This window comes from Scyliorhinus canicula, chromosome 12, assembly GCF_902713615.1.
Source record: "Scyliorhinus canicula chromosome 12, sScyCan1.1, whole genome shotgun sequence".
NCBI classification, from domain to species: Eukaryota; Metazoa; Chordata; class Chondrichthyes; order Carcharhiniformes; family Scyliorhinidae; genus Scyliorhinus; species Scyliorhinus canicula.
The window spans coordinates 24,544,199-24,561,913 of NC_052157.1; the positions used below are offsets into that span (position 1 = coordinate 24,544,199).

At 46.1% G+C, this 17,715-nt stretch overlaps 1 protein-coding gene across 1 annotated transcript in view; it reads right to left on the reverse strand.

Annotated features, from left to right (window-relative positions):
- The window catches only part of gnb5b (guanine nucleotide binding protein (G protein), beta 5b), a 110,927-nt gene extending 94,261 nt beyond the window's left edge, over nucleotides 1-16,666 (reverse strand). Inside the window, 4 exon segments of the mRNA XM_038813210.1 lie at nucleotides 1,332-1,468; nucleotides 10,046-10,157; nucleotides 15,590-15,732; nucleotides 16,539-16,666. Of these exon segments, the coding sequence (XP_038669138.1) occupies nucleotides 1,332-1,468; nucleotides 10,046-10,157; nucleotides 15,590-15,715 (375 nt within the window). The 5' untranslated portion in view covers nucleotides 15,716-15,732; nucleotides 16,539-16,666.
- Between the last annotated feature and the right edge of the window lie 1,049 nt (nucleotides 16,667-17,715).

Consider the following 17,715-nt stretch of genomic DNA (forward strand, 5'->3'; position numbering starts at 1 on the left):
GCGGGCAGTCCACCTCGCCCTAGAAAAGGGGCCCATGGTGGGTGGGATCTACCTGGCGGTGGACCCACTGGGGGCTACTGCCGAGAGTTATTCTCTCTAATGTCTTGCCCTTTATTCCCAAGGAGCTCCTCCTCCCCCACCTCCATCAATTGGAGGAGGTACAGTCCGGGGTGGTACCGCTCCCGCTCAGCCTGAGAGACCCCACCCTCAAACATATTTTCTGCTACCGGCAACAGGTCTTTGTTCGCCTGGCCCAAGAGGAGGTCTTGGAAGGGGCTTTGAGATCCCTTTTGGGAATAAAACCCGCCGCGCCTTCTGGTCCGCGGGTGGCGTGCAGTGCCATGCCTGCAAGAAGGTGGGGCTTGTTAGACAAAACCTACCCAGGCAGCCGCAGCTGGTGCCGCCGCCCCCTCTCCTTCAACTGGTCTTGCAACTAACACCCTGTTGGGGGTGCCATGCCGGCGCCCACTGACACCTCGGCTGGCAGTGTGGAGGTGAGGGAGCACCCACATGGCAGGAAGGTGCAGAAGACAACAAACAGGATGGTTTGACAGCGGTCAACTTCCGATCCCTCTGACCCTGGCTGACCTAGTACCCCTGGCTCAGGTGCAGTCTGTTATGCCTCGCCCCACCATCACCCAGCAACCTGCCCAGCTCGGTGACTTTTCGCCATCGGATCCCGGGCCCGGTGGCATTTCTGCATAGGCCCCTGTGGGAGGCAGTGGTTCATTGTGCAAGTAATGCTGAAGTATACCAATTGTTGGCATTGTTCACGTGCCCTTTAAGCTGCCTATTTCTAGAGAATTAAGCTTTTAAAACTTGGTAGAACGTTTTCCTCTTACCCAGGATTAAGCGATCCCTGAAATGTTTGCAACATGTTTATATCAAAAATACCAACATTTTCCTTTGTCCAAACTCCTGAGCATCCTCCATTCTTGGCTCAATCCCAAAACTGTCTTTGAATGAATCGACAGATTCTAATGGCAAAATTAAAATTGGATTGTTTTCTGCAATAGCAAGTATACAAAATTAAACTATTTAAATTGGAAAAAAAATTAACTTAGACTGCTGTACAAATTGATAACAGAGGCAAACCCATATCTTCTTGAACTATCTCCATATTAGGACAAAGACCACTTCCTTCCCGACATGTGTTTCGGTTTACCGCATTTGAGACCTCCCAAAAGGTAAGAAAGCTTTATGGTTTGAAGGTTGTTACTCGTTGGATGGCGGATGCTCTCTGTTTAAAATACACCTTTACTTGTTACCAGTAAAGCACCTTTAATAATGCACTAGCAATCAGATAGCAAATGATAGCACTTGAATCTAACCTGGGAGGAACTGACAATTCTTCTCTTGTCTCGGCACCAGTCCATGCACAACACTTTATTTCCATGGCCTTTTAGAGTCCGTCTTGTCTTCATCACAAACTGTCCAAGAGTCTCTGTTCGCTCAGCCACCTGGTGAACTGTCAGGGACAGCAAAGAAAGAAATACTTGATTTTTTATGTCAGCATGGAAGAAGAGATTATAAGGCAGTTTATACCATACTTGAGTGGATGTTTCATATAGTGAAAGCTATCACCTCACCATGGTAATCCACCTCTTGGCCACGGCAAATATAAACAGCATCGCCTCGACAATGACTACCCACACATCAAACTCTGGGCGTTGTATTGTATCAATTTAATCTTCCTTCACCACACACCGTTCAACCCCCTGATGAAAATGGATATCGTGCCTTCCTACACGGAGAATCATTTAGGAAGGCTTCAGTATAAATTCAACTCCAATGGTGACTACTCAGACAGCCTCGAGCTATCCTTCAGCAGCTGAAAGGGTGGTCCTGCCCCTACCTGTGATCTCTACACAAGTGTCTAAACCAAAACATAGGTTATTGCTATGGTCACATTCCGAGTAGAAAACCAAATTTGGGCACACGCTCCCATCAACAGCCATTATTCATCCAAGAAATTCTTTTGAATATTTGATGGTTCTTCAGCTTATTTACAACACAAACATAACCTTGATTTCTTGGTCTCTACATTAGTGGTAGAAATGCAAAGATCGCACGCAGGCAGTTCCACAAAGCTGGGAACAACACAATTTGATTCCAAAATTAATGAATAAAACATAAATAAGAACACCTCAACTAGAATCCGAAAGAGAAAGATCATGCGAGTTTACCACAAGCCCGTGTCCATTAAGGAAATCACTGCTCCATCTGAGGGTCACTGAACCATCTTCAACTCCTGCATTACTTCAGATTAGTATTCAGCAGTACTACCCCAGATTAACAGGCAGTGGTGCTACTCCAGATTCAAACTCAGCGGTACTACTCCAGATTCAAACTCAGCGGTACTACTCCAGATTCATACTCAGCGGTACTACTCCAGATTCACACTCAGCGGTACTACTCCAGATTCATACTCAGCAGTAATACTCCAGATCATACCCAGCGGTGCTACTCCAGATTCATACCCAGCGGTACTACTCCAGGTTCATACTCAGCGGTACTACTCCAGATTCAAACTCAGCGGTACTACTCCAGATTCATACTCAGCCGTAATACTCCAGATTCATACTCAGCAGTAATACTCCAGATCATACCCAGCGGTACTACTCCAGATTCATACTCAGCAGTAATACTCCAGATCATACTCAGCGGTACTACTCCAGATTCATACTCAGCAGTACTACTCCAGATCATACCCAGCGGTACTACTCCAGATTCATACTCAGCAGTAATACTCCAGATTCATACTCAGCGGTACTACTCCAGATTCATACTCAGCGGTACTACTCCCAATTCATACTCAGAAGTACTACTTCAGAATCATACTCAGCAGTACTACTGCCGATTTATAGTTAGTGGTACTACTCCAGGTTCATACTCTGCGCACTACTATAGAATCCAACAGCACTGCCCCAGATTCATACTCAGCAGGGCTTCTCCAGATTCATACAGAGTAATACTACTCCAGATTCATACAGAGTAATACTACTCCAGATTCATACACAGTAGTACAACTCCAGATTCATACTCCGGTTTAGCCTTCTTCTAGACTCTTCCATCAGGCAGAAGATACAGACGTCTGAAGACACGCACATCCAGACATAGGAACAGCTTCATCCCCACAGCTACAAGACTCCTCAACAACTCCCCCTCGGACTGATCTGTTCCCTGTAAGAACACTATTCACGACGCCCTGTGCTGCTCTTGCTCACGTATTTGTTTTGTTTGGCCCCTTGTTCAGCACTGTAACCAATCACTGTTTGTTGATGTACCATTTGTCAATGTACTCTTGTCGATTATTCTTTTTTGTCTGCTATGTGTGTATTGTGTACGTTCCCTTGACCGTAGAAAAATACTTTTCACTGTACTTCGGTACATGTGACAATAAATCAAATCAAATCAAAATCAAGGTGACACTACTCCAGATTCCAGCAACACTATGCTAGATTCATACACTGCAGGACCAGTCCAGATTCATACATTGCAGGACCAGTCCAGATTCATACACTGCAGGATCAGTCCAGATTCATACACTGCAGGATCAGTCCAGATTCATACACTGCAGGACCAGTCCAGATTCATACACTGCAGGACCAGTCCAGATTCATACACTGCAGGACCAGTCCAGATTCATACACTGCAGGACCAGTCCAGATTCATACACTGCAGGACCAGTCCAGATTCATACACTGCAGGACCAGTCCAGATTCATACACTGCAGGACCAGTCCATATTCATACACTGCAGGACCAGTCCAGATTCATACACTGCAGGACCAGTCCATATTCATACACTGCAGGACCAGTCCATATTCATACACTGCAGGACCAGGCCAGATTCATACACTGCAGGACCAGTCCAGATTCATACACTGCAGGACCAGTCCAGATTCATACACTGCAGGACCAGTCCAGATTCATACACTGCAGGACCAGTCCAGATTCATACATGAAAATGAAAATCGCTTTATTGTCATGAGTAGGCTTCAATGAAGTTACTGTGAAAAGCCCCTAGTCACCACATTCCGGTGCCTGTCCGGGGAGGCTGGTACGGGAATCGAACCGTGCTGCTGGCCTGCTTGGTCTGCTTTAAAAGCCAGCGATTTAGCCCAGTGAGCTAAACCAGCCCCTACATTACATTGCAGGACCAGTCCAGATTCATACATTGCAGGACCAGTCCAGATTCATACTCAGCAGCACTATTCCAGATTTCTACAGGGCTACTCCGGATTCATACTCAGCAGTACTACTCCGGATTCATACTCAGCAGTACTACTCCAGATTCATACTCAGCAGTACTACTCCAGATTCATACTCAGCAGTACTACTCCAGATTCATACTCAGCAGTACTACTCCAGATTCATACTCAGCAGTACTACTCCAGATTCATACTCAGCAGTACTACTCCAGATTCATATTCAGCAGGGCTATGGCAAATTAAATCTCAGCCCGCGGCAGCACTCCTCCAGATTAATACTCGGCAGCACCACTCCAGATCAATACTCGACAATAATGCTCTAGACTAATACTCTGCAGCACTCCTCCAGATTAATACTCTGCAGCACTCCTCCAGATTAATACTCTGCAGCACTCCTCCAGATTAATACTCGGCAGCACCACTCCAGATCAATACTCGACAATTCTGCTCTAGACTAATACTCTGCAGCACTCCTCCAGATGAAAACTCTACAGCACTCCTCCAGACTAATACTCTGCAGCACTACTCCAAAGTAATAATCAGCAGTACTACTCCAAAGTAATAATCAGAGTACCATGCCATTTAGAACATACAGTGCAGAAGGAGGCCATTCGACCCATCGAGTCTGCACCGACCCACTTAAGCCCTCACTTCTACCCTATCCCCATAACCCAATAACCCTTCCTAACTGTTTTGAACACTAAGGGCAATTTATCATGGCCAATCCACCTAACCTGCACGTCTTTGGACTGTGGGATGAAACCGGAGTAGCCGGAGGAAACCCACACAGACACGGGGAGAACGTGCAGACTCCTCACAGAGAGTGACCCAGTGGGGAATTGAACCTGGAACCCTGGCACTGTGACGCCACAGTGCTATCCACTTGTGCTACCGTGCTGCACAAATGATGCCATTTGAAATGGATGGTTCAAACAGCGGAATGTATCCTATCATATTAATTTCACCATGACCATGCCAAATACACTTGGCATAGCTTCACACTTACTGGCCACACATTAAACAGTAGAGTGTCTGGTATCAATGTAATTGATGTTCTCGGCATCAATGAAGCACTGTAGGGCATCAGCAGCAGCAAAATTGTACTCAGCCACAATCTGTAGTTTCATGGCCGGCATATCACCCACTCTACCATCACCTCCAAGTCAGGGAATCAACCCTGTTTCAATGAGTGCAGGAGGGCATACCAGGAGCAGCACCAAGCATGACAAAATACGTGGTGTCAACCTGCTGAAGCTACAACACAGGACTACTTCCGTGTCATACAGCATAAGCAGCAAGTAATAGACTGAGCTAAGCGATTCCACAACCATTGGGTCAGACCTAAGCTCTACAGACCTGCCACATCCAGCAATGAAGGGTGATGGACAATTAAGCTACTCACTGGAGGAATATCCCCATCCTCAGCGATGGGGGAGCTCAGCACATCTGTTCAAAGATTGTTGCGTCAGGCAGAAGTGCAAGTGGATGATTCACCTCAGCCTCCTCCGGAGCTCCCCAGAATCACAGGTGTCAATCTTCAGCCAATTCAATTAGCTCCATGTGATATCAAGAAACCATAAGATCATTAGATATAGGAGCAGAATTAAGCCATTCGGCCCATCGTATCTGGTCCGTCATTCGATCATGGCTAACATATTCCCTTATTAAACAAGAACACCAGATCTTCTATGATCCTACAAGAGATGATCTAACCATCACCCCATGAAATGTTATGACAGTACCATCGCTGAGTCCCTCATAATCAACATCCTGGGACTTAGCACTGACCAGAGATTGAACTAGACTAGCTATATTAATACTGTGGCTACCAGAGCAGGTCAAAGGCCAGGAATCCTGCAGTGAGTATCTCACCTCCTGATTCACCCAAAGCCTGTCCACCTCTAAAACACACAAGTCAGGAGTATGATAGAATCATAGAGTCATCGGATCATAGATGGAATACTCTCCAATTGCCTGGAAGAGTGCAGTTCCAACAATACTCAAGAAGCTTGACACCATCCAGGTAAAAGCAATCCCCTTGATTGCTCCCCCTTCCACACACACATTCACGGCAGCACGGTAGCATTGTGGACAGCACAATCGCTTCACAGCTCCAGGGTTCCAGGTTCGATTCCGGCTTGGGTCACTGTCTGTGCGGAGTCTGCACATCCTCCCCGTGTGTGCATGGGTTTCCTCCGGGTGCTCCTGTTTCCTCCCACAGTCCAAAGATGTGCAGGTTAGGTGGATTGGCCATGATAAATTGCCCTTAGTGTCCAAAATTGCCCTTAGTGTTGGGTGGGGTTACTGGGTTATGGGGATAGGGTGGAGGTGTTGACCTTGGGTAGGGTGCTCTTTCCAAGAGCCAGTGCAGACTTGATGGGCCGAATGGCCTCCTTCTGCACTGTAAATTCTATGAAACTATGAAACTCCCTCCACCACTGACACACAGTAACAGCCGTGTGTATCATCTACAAGATGCACTGAAGGAACTCCACAAGATTCCTTAGGCAGTACCTTCCAAACCCACAACCACTGTCATCTAGAGGGACAAGAACAGCAGACATCTGGGAACCCCACCACCTGGAGGTACCCTCCAAGCCATCCACCATCCTGACTTGGAAATATATCGCCGTTCCTTTACTGTTGCTGGGTTAAAATCGTGGAACTCCCTCCCTAACAGCACTGTGGGTGTACCTACACCTCAAAGACTGCAGAAGTTCGACAAGGCAACTCACCACCACTTTCTGAAGGGCAACTAGGGATGGTCAATAAATAAATGAATCCCATAAATGAATTTTTTTTTAAATTGAGAAAATAATTCATTATTCGTTGGTCACCACACAAACATGCTGTACTCCGAGCATCACCAAAAAAAGGAACAATAGCACAACGATACAGGGCTGTTGCTTTCACTGTCAAAAGTTATTTTAATCGACAGTCCATTATCTACATGCCATATCATTGGATGATAGTCAGAAATCAATACATTGTCCTTGAGAGGAGCCAAGATTTTCACAATTTCAAAAGGGCAAAGACTTGTTTCTAATCGATTATTAAACACCCTGAGCAGAAACCTGAATCAAACCAGAATCCTAAATTTTCTAGTTCCAGTTCATCTGCAATACTTCAATTTTCTCTTCTTATTTTTCAATATGCATTATACAATCACACAAGACGCCCCTCTGCCTATTTCCTTTATCTCACCAGTTTTGTCACTTTTGCAATGGCGGATGCTGATCTGACTAAAGTGCCCGAGGCCACCACTAATGGGATGATGTTGATGCCTTTTAAAAATATGGTCAGGCGTTAGTTTATCTCATCTATTCCAGCTGGTCCTTAAAGAGCCTTGTAGTGAAGTGCTGCGCTCCAGTCATCTAATGAGAGCAACAGATAATTTGTCGGATACTGTCAAACAGATTCGGGATGGGGAAGGGAGGCAGCTATATCTGATTTCTGGCAGAGTAGGACTGAGCACCTTTTTAGGCCAACTATAAAATAAAATGGATATGCCGAAACCCCTGGAGGGAGTCCGAAGAAACCCTGAGCTGGTGATTTAGACCAGCTATTCGAGTCTGTATAACTCCGAGAGACAGTTCCTGTGGGAAAGAAAAGATGAGGAACAAGTAATTTAATTCATCTGATGGGGGAATGTAGGATCAGAAAAGGCTATTTTGTTGAAGAAGAATTTTTAGGATTTGAGACAACAGGGGAATCCTTTCCCTCGTAAAAAATCTCCAGAAATAGTTACAGTGATAGACATGGTGAAGGGCAGGTGGTATAAATGTGGTCTAGTGCAGGGGTTTATAAATTCCACCAGCACCGTGACATAAGTATGTTTTTCTGTATAAAAGTAAGTTATACAATTAAAGGTATTTGATACTATTTTTGCTTTGCCTACAACTTGACAGCTATCTGCGAGTCTTTCCCCTCATTAAGTGGTGATTGTCTTTTTTTCTCCACAATCCTACTGACCAGGGGCATCTCACATTGAATCATGGAATGTTTATGGCGCACAAAGAGGCCACTCGGCCCATCGTGTCTGCGCCAGCTGAAAGACATGCCGCCCAGCATATTCCCACTTTCCAGCAATTGGTCTGTAGCCCTGCAGCTCACGGCACTGGAGGTGCATCTCCCGGCACCTTTTACACGAGTTGAGGGTCGCTGCCTCTCTTAACCTTTCAGGAAAATTTGCAAGTTTTTCTACCTCCAGCAAACAATTTTTTTTCGGAAATAAAACATATACAATTGCTTAAATGTGACACTGGACAAAATTTAAATTCCCAATGTGGTTGATTCTTAAATGCCCTCGGGACGGGCAATAAATGCTGGCCCAGCCTGCGTCGCCCATATCCCCAAGAACAAATTTAAAATCTAATAGAGCAGGTTATAACTCAGCTGAGGCTGGAAAGAGTGAAAGGGGGAGGGAGGGAAGAGAGAGAGAGAGAGAGACAAAGGTGAAATCAGGAGGATGAAGGAAGGATGGGACACTTGGAGGATTTTACCAACTGATTTAATGCACATATTCCTGTCACTGGACAGACTCAGACCCGGGATGAAGCTTTAAGTCATGGCATTCATCCTCAATCATGTTTGCCCAATAAAGACTTTGGATCTTATCTCCTTGCCCTATCCCACTCCTCCATTCTTTTTCCATGACCAAACACTGCTACCCAGTTTGCTGATCTCGTTTTAGGCTTCAACCAAGACCTGTGTGAAGACTCAGAGACCTGCCCGCCGGGCAGCCCCAACACATTCTGATTTACTCTCACTGGATGGAATCCCTTCATTGGCAAGGAACTTCCACCATACACTGACTCCAGTGTCGATTGGTCCATTATCATCATGTCTATTTTTCTTTTCACTACACGTACTCTGGTTATTTTTGGCAGACTCCCTGATGGTTATCCTATGGAACCCCGGCTGTTTGGGAATCCCCCGGTACAGTGGATAGACACTGGCGCAAATACCACTCAGGGATGTAAAAAGGTGCCCGATGCTCTTCACTGCGGACATTCTGACACTGTTTCTGCATTCCTTCGCAGCCAAAGTTGCGCTTAAAAACAGACGCTGGTTCCTACCCTAGGAGGAGAGACCAGTGATCCTAAAGTGGTTCTGCTAACTCCCTTGGGAGGGTTGAACTTTACTGATAAAAGCAAGCACTGCCCAGTTGTCTTAAAAAAAATCATATTCCTGAAAACGTTATGTGCGAATGGCACAGAGCATCACTGGGGGGGGGGGGGGGGGGGGGGGCTGGTGAAAACAGACACACCAGGTTCATCCTGTGCAATCTTGGTTTGTAGCTAATTTAAAAAATAAATAAATCTACGTTTCTCTTTCTCCCCATGTTAAATGCTGCACTTTTCTTTTGAGCCCACATCGCACTTAAAGCCCAGCACTGACTCCTACCCTGGGCAGGAGAGAACTTCTGCACCTTTTAAAAGATGCTTTCACACCTGTAGGACCAGTGATCCTAAAGTGGTTCTGCTAACTCCCTTGGACTGTGAGAACTTTATTGACAAAAGCAGAGAGTGAGTCAACTCAAGATGCCAAGGCACAGCCCAGTTGTAGATTTAAAAAAAAGAAAAGATCCCAGATTCCTGAAAATTTTGCCTGTGAAGGGCATCACGGGGGGGGGGGGGCAGACACACCAGTTTCACCCAGTGCAACATTCTATGGTTGTTGTGTGGCTCACTTGTTTTTTGAGGCACATATGCCCTTTCTCCCAGTGTGCAGCGGAGGTTTGTGGAGGGCAGTGCGACAGCCAGGTTCACACACTGAGCCGAGGCAGAGTGCCTGGGCCCGGCCCGCCCGCCCCGCCGCCGCGGTACTTACGCTCCACATCGTGCAGCTTTGCCCTCTCCTCCTCCAGTTTACCCTTGAGCGTCTCCGCCTCGCTCTTCAGCGACGACACCGACTCGTTCTCCTGCAGCCCCTCGGTCGCCATCTTTTCCACACACAAAAAAAAACACAAAAAGAAACCAGGTTGTTTTTGTTTTGTTGGCAGGTGTAAATGTGAATGTGTTGTCAGCCGGGGAGCTGCTTCAGCTCCAGCTCGCACAGTTAGATGGAGGCTGGCTGACGTCAGTGGGAGGATACTGAGATACACCAGCCTCTTCACCGCCCCCCCCCCCCCCCATGAGGGGAAATTTCCTCCTCCTCAAATGACCAGGAGTGCGGGGGAGGAGGTCCACACCCAGCAACACAGACTGAAATCCAGCAGTGCAGGGAATCACTGGGGAGGGCAACACACACAGCAGGCAGGCTCTGTCTGTCGCCCTGATCTGTGATGTTGTCTGCCTGATTCTAGATTCCTCCTCATCTGGACCAAAAGGATGCAAGTGCTGGTTTGCAGATTGCATTCCATCATCGTTAAATACCCATCCAGCCGGTCTGCCCAAATCGTTGAATCCCCACAGTGCAGAAGGAGGGCATTCGGCCCCTTCGAGCCCGCACTGCCCCTCCGAAGGAGCACCCTACCCTGGTCCCCGAACCTGACTGACCCTCACCTTTCTGGATGTGGATATGAACCCACAACCTGCTGATACAAAGATAGGGATGTGATCACTGAGCCACAATTAACACCTCTAACCTCACCTGCGGGGACACTAAGGGGAAATTTAGCGTCGTCAATCCACCTGACCTACACATCTCTGGACACTAAAGAGCACTTTAGCGTGGCCAGTCCACCGAACCTGCACATCTTTAGACACTAAGGGGCAATTTACCATGGCAAATCCACCTAACCTGCACATCTTTGGACTGTGGGAGGAAACCGGAGTAGCCGGAGGAAACCCACCCAGACAAGGGGAGAACGTGCAGATTCCACACAGACAGTCACCCAAGACCAGAATTAAACCCGGGTCCCTGGCGCTGTGAGGCAGCAGTGCCACCATGCACTGCTCCATTATCACTGCATTATAAATTACTAGGCTAATACACCTGACCCCATCTAACCCAGACTCCCGAGTTATTCAGACATATAAGCTGCCCCAGAACAGACCAAGACAGAGCAGATTTCATTCATCTTAATCATGTCATTACATCCCAGTATTTGGGCATTAATAAACAAAGGGGGGGTGATATTATTTAATTAGTGCCTTTCTTTCGCCTGCTGGATCTAATTATCTCCTCATTTTTTGATGGACTGAAAACATTGCTGTCTGTCTGTCAATGTTAGTGGGGCGGGTGCTCTACAAACACTACCATTGTTTTTAAGAGGGATTAATCCAATCTGGTTTCATTTGACATGTTTACAGATATGGGTTAATGCCACCATTAACGAAGCAAAGCAAAGTGTTACAGAATGCTGGCAGTACTCAGCGCCTTAGACTGTACACATAGAGAGAGAAATAGTGTGTGAAAAGCATCAGGGGCTAGAGACTCCGCCCCACCACGCCACATTTCTGCCTCGACCCGCCGGCGGGTCGCCCCGTTATGCCGGCCGGTCAATGGGGTTTGCCATTGTATGGCAGGCCCACGCCGTAGGGAAATCCCTGGGCGCTGGCAAAACGGAGAATCCCGCAGGCGGAGAATCCCACTTCAGAAGTTTATGATGTAAAATTCTTGTAAACTTTGAGTCGTCGATGAGTTCAACAATTTCAGCTGCTCTCATTTATTTCAGCAACTCTAACAACAGTTACTACCAAATGGTGCTGTACCTGGAGGCCCATCTTTTGTTTCTTATCCTTTAACCATTTCTTTTTCGCCTTTCACCTTCACCCGTTAGTTATTTAAATATCTCCTGTCTCCCACCCTAGCACAGATCTCCCCTTTTTTTCCTTCCTCCCCATCCCACTCCATGCCCTTGCATGTAAGAACCATTACATCTCAAACTTTTCCCAGTCATAGACCTGATTGAACTGTTAACTCTTAGAATCATAAAATTTACAGTGCAGAAGGAGGCCCTTGAAAGAGCACACACCTCTACTCTATCCCCGTAACCGAGTAACCCGACCTAACCTTTGGACACTAAGGGGCAATTTACCTTGGCCAATCCACCTAACCTGCACATCTTTGGACAGTGGGAGGAAATTGGAGCACCCGGAGGAAACCCATGCAGACACGGGGAGAAAGTGCAAACTTCAGACAGACAGTCACCCATGACTGGAATTGAACCCAGGACCCTGGAGCTGTGATACAGCAGTGCTTACTACTGTGCCACCGTGCTGCCCATCTTGCTTTGCAGTCCACAGATGTTGCCAGTCTGTGGAGCGTGTTTTTGTTTTTATTTCAGGTTTCCAATGTTTGCATTATTTGTTTATATTTGTTTTTATTTGTTCATGGGACATGGGCATTGCTGGCAAAGCCGCATTAGTTGCCATTCCTAACTACCCTTGAGAACGTGATGGTGAGCAACATTTGTGAGCCGTCATAGTCTATAGACATAGAATTTACAGTGCAGAAGGAGGCCATTCGACCCATCAAGTCTGCACCGGCTCTTGGAAAGAGCTTCCTACCCAAGGTCAACTCCTCCACCCTATCCCCATAACCCAGTAACCCCACCCAACACTAAGGGCAATTTTGGACACTAAGGGCAATTTATCATGGCCAATCCACCTAACCTGCACATCTTTGGACTGTGGGAGGAAACCGGAGCACCCGGAGGAAACCCACGCACACACGGGGAGGATGTGCCGACTCCGCACAGACAGTGACCCAAGCCGGAATCGAACCTGGGACCCTGGAGCTGTGAAGCATTTGTGCTATCCACAATGCTACCATACTGCCCATATTGTGCCTATATTGTGTAGGCACACCCATGGTGCTGTTAGGGAGGGAGTTCCAGGATTTTGACCTAGCAACAGTTAAAGAATGGTGATATAGTTCTAAGTCAGGATGCCGTGCGACTTGGAGGGGAGCTTGCAAGTCCTGGTATTCCCATAGAATTGCTGCTGTTGTCCTTCTACATGGTAGGGGTCACAGATTTGGTAGGTGCTGTTGAAGGAGCCCATAGCGAGTTGCTCCAGTGTATCTTATAGATGATATGCATTGTTGGCACTGTATGCCTGTGGAGGATGGGATGAATGTGCAACATGGAGGATGGGGTGCCAATCTGCTTTGTTCTGAATAGTATCAAGCTTCTTGAGTATTGCTGGGGCAGCACTCATCCAGGCAAGTGAAGAATATTTAATCACACTCCTGAATTGTATCGGAAGATGGTGGACAGACTTTGGGGAGTCCGGGAGTGAGTTACTGCCGCAGAATTACTGCCGCAGAATTCCCAGCCTTTGACCTGATCTTGTAGCCACACTATCTATGTGGCTGGACCAGTTCAATTTCCGGGACCATTCAAAATGTTAATAGTGGGAGAATTCAGGGATGGTAGAGGAGGAGATGGTAGGATTCTCTCTTGTGGGTGACGATCATTGCCTGGCAGTTGTGTGGTGTGAATGTTGCCACTTAGCAGTGTTTACCTAGCTCTCTCCTAAGGCACAATTGTAATTTGAAGAATTTTCCGCTCTTCACTGATGCTGAACGATCATTGTAAACTTGACATCACAGCCTGACTTGACTCCAGAGTGAAGTGAAATGACACTCCAACAATTTGGGTTTGGAGTGAAATTCCATGTTTATCACATCTGATTTTCCATCTGTTTCAGGATTTGTTGGAACACATGGCGCTTTATACTTTGAGGGCAGGGATTCTCCTCTCTGCTATTGTACTCCTAAGGTTCTGGCCAGCTGGGCAACGTGAATTAGGTCCTGCAACCTGAACAAATCAGTTGCAGCCTCTAAAGAAGTGATCACTCAGCTTCGATAGACACTAATGGTCTTGCATTCCTGATCCCAATAATTCAATGTAAATAAAAGTTTCTAAGACCACATTTAGACTGTACTATAATGTCTATGTGAATTGCTTTCACTCTGCACTGACGCTGTGTGGGAACAGTAACTTTCAAATCATTAACTTCAGGAAGCAATATTGTGCACAACCCTGTCTGCATCAATGGTGCCGAGGTGGAGATGGTTGACAGCTTCAAATTCCTAGTTGTGCACATCACCACCAATCTATCCTGGTCCACCCACATCAACGCTACAACCAAGAAAGCACAAAAGCGCCTATACTTCCTCAGGAAACCAAGGAAATTTGGCATGTCCACATTGACTCTTACCAATTTTTACAGGTGTACCATAGGAAGTATCCTATCTGGCTGCATCACAGCCTGGTGTGGCAACTGCTCAGCCCAAGACCATAAGAAACTACAGAGAATCGTGAACACAGCCCAGTCCAAAGACCCAACAGAGTATGGATCATACAGACACATCTCTCTCTTAAACACTGAAGCAAAAATTCTGGTGAGAGCTCTGGCAAGGCACCTGGAGAGCTGCCTGCCAGAAGTGATCATGGAAGATCAGACCAGGTTTGTCCAGGGCAGACAGCTAACAGCGAACATCAGATGCCTGCTGAATATAATAGTGACCCAATCTAGGGAGAGGAGACCAGAAAGTCAAGCGTTCTGACAGGAACTGTAAATATGAATGAAATAACAGAAGGCGAGCACGGGAACCTTGGTCACATGCAAAGTGACAACCGCTTGTCCAGTTGTATATGCAACTATTGTTGCCTTGTTTCTTTATCTGTGTATTTGCCAAAGGCGCTGTTTTGTTGTATATAAAAATCGTTTTACTAAATGTTAAAATCCCAATAAAAATATTTTTCAAAAAAGAAAGCACATCCTACCCAGTTTCAATCCCCCGCCCTATCCCTGTAACCCCACCTAACCTGGACCCTAAAGGGCAATTTATCATAGATCATAGAATTTACAGTGCAGAAGGAGGCCATTCGGCCCCTCGAGTCTGCACCGGCTCTTGGAAAGAGCACCCTATCCAAGCCCACACCTCCACCATATCCCCATAACCCAGTAACCCCACCCAACACTAAGGGCAATTTTTGGACAGTAAGGGCAATTTAGCATGGCCAATCCACCTAACCTGCACATCTTTGGACTGTGGAAGGAAACAGGAGCACCCGGAGGAAACCCACGCACACACGGGGAGAACGTGCAGACTCCGCACAGACTGTGACCCAAGCCGGGAATCGAACCTGGGACCCTGGAGCTGTGAAGCAATTGTGCTAACCACCATGTTACCGTGCTGCTCGTTAATCATGGCCAATCCACATAACCTGCACATCTTTGGACAGTGGGAGGAAACTGGAGGACCTGGAGGAAACCCACACAGAGATGGGATCAACGTACAAAATCCACACAGATAGTTATCCAAGGCCGGAATTGAACCCGGGTCCCTGGCACTGTGAGGCAGCAGTGCGAACCACTGGACCACCGTGCCACCCATCTATCCCCTCTGTTAACCTTTTAAAACACATTTGAAGTCTGAATCATGTTGGTTAGCATGGTAGATCACATGGTGCCATACCATTCCGACACACAGTGAGCAGTAGTTGATCTGCTCATCGTTGATGTAAAGGTTCTGCAACGGTCCGATTTCCTGGCATTTTTCACAGGGCCCAAAGGTCGCCGCAGCAAATGTCTGGTCACACATCTCTCAGGAAGCCTGGCCTGGGATCGTAGACAGAAAAAGGATTTTCAGGAAGGAGACAGCGGATCTGCTGAAGCAGATTCAATCTGTGACGACAGATCTACACAGGCTAATCCAATCAGACACAAACACAGACACTCAAATACACACACACAAACACATATACACACACAGACACAAAGACAGACATTCAAAAACAGACACACACAAACTAACACAGGCAAACATGCACGCACAAAGATACACACACTGTCTTCTCTTCAACCTCATTACATAGCCAAGTAATCCATTCGAAGACTCAATTGCATTTTCCATTTCTTTTGATAAAACCACATGCAATAAAAGTAAAAGAACATCGGCTAAGATCATACCATCACATCATTCCAAATTACTTCCCTTTGATAGTTAATTTGCCCACCAATCCTAAAGCCCTAAGGTTTTTCCAAAAGCGAAATATTGCAGATTTTTGGAAATCGAAATTAAAAGCAAGAAATGTTGCAAACACTTAGAAGGTCAGGGAGCAATGCGAGCGAAGGAAATAAAGTTAACATTTCAGGATAATGACCTTGCAACTCCTAATTTGCCCCAAACACAGAACGTCACTAGATATAATCAGATATAGGAACATGTCAGGTGTCCATAAGTTTTAGCAATTCGAATTGTCCTTCAGGTTCCAGGAAGGACTTCCTCACTGCAACTTATTTCTTGCCTTTTAAGGCTGAGAATCAAATCATTCTTAAACCTTTGCTGGAATGGGACGATCTGAAACATTTATTTACATGTAAGCCGCCAACGTTTGAGCATTCAGAGTCAAAGCCAGACATACCTGGTTGCTGTAGGAAGAATTCAGATGGGAGGCTAATGTCAGGCTGTGAAAGACTGAGGGTTTGAGAGTCTAATCCACCCTAAAGAACTACCCATTAATCTTCTTAAAGGGTTACAGGTCATTCTGAATAATTTTTACTGACACCTCCACATGGGACTTCATATTCGCTAAAACTTTCCACTTTATTGCAGAAAATATGAGTTCTCTAAAAAGAAAAATATATTGAATATATTGAATATTGGGAACTATTGAGCAATTCAGGCAGTTTAAGGCTCATTGACGTCCTTAAACGGATCAACATATTGATCACATGGTTCAATTCGCCAACCACACAGCACAGCGTTTGAAAGCTGTCAAACATCCTTAAAGTTTCTCTCAAGCTTCGCGTCTATGGAACAGAAAGTTAAAAAGTATAGATTTTAATTGAAGTGTACAAGTTTTGACACGTCAGTGAGCAGGAATGATCTGGACACACATGGTGGTTGAAAGTTGAGCAGTATATTTGCGTAACAGGGCTATCACACAGAAAATGTGTTAATTAAATGTTTTATCAAGCTGCTGAACATTCGCAAAGCTGGGGCAAGAGAGAAAGTAACAGAAAATATTACAAAACTGGAAATCTGACAAAGGAAAATGCTCCAGGTACAAAGATGACCAGTCAGCGTCTGAAATGATTGAAATGGGTTGATGGTTTGTATTAGGGACACTTAGGGCAGCACGCTAGCATAGTGGTTAGCACTGTGGCTTCACAATGCCAGGGACCCAGGTTTGATTCCCTGCTGGGTCATGTTGCACGTTTTACTATGGGCGTAAAACGCGTTTATTGGAGTGTATTAACACGCCTCCGAGTTTGACGTGTGCTTAACACTGCTAGGCTCTGTTCTATGTAATTATTCAGCTCTGGAGTCGCCAGTTGCCGTATAGGCAACGTCACAAGTATTCCAAGGTCAAGTTCAAAGTAATAAAGACGATACACCGATTAGTCAAGTTCAAACGATCAATATTTATTATACAGTTAATAATAAATACTCATGCACACACTAAGAGACTAAGCTACAACTAAACATAAGCAAACAGAATACTTATCTAACAGGAACAGGCAAGGTCAGAGAACGAGGCCTTCGTCCTGGTTTTGTCTGCAGCCTTCAGCAAGCGTTCTGGCACTTGGGAGTCTAGC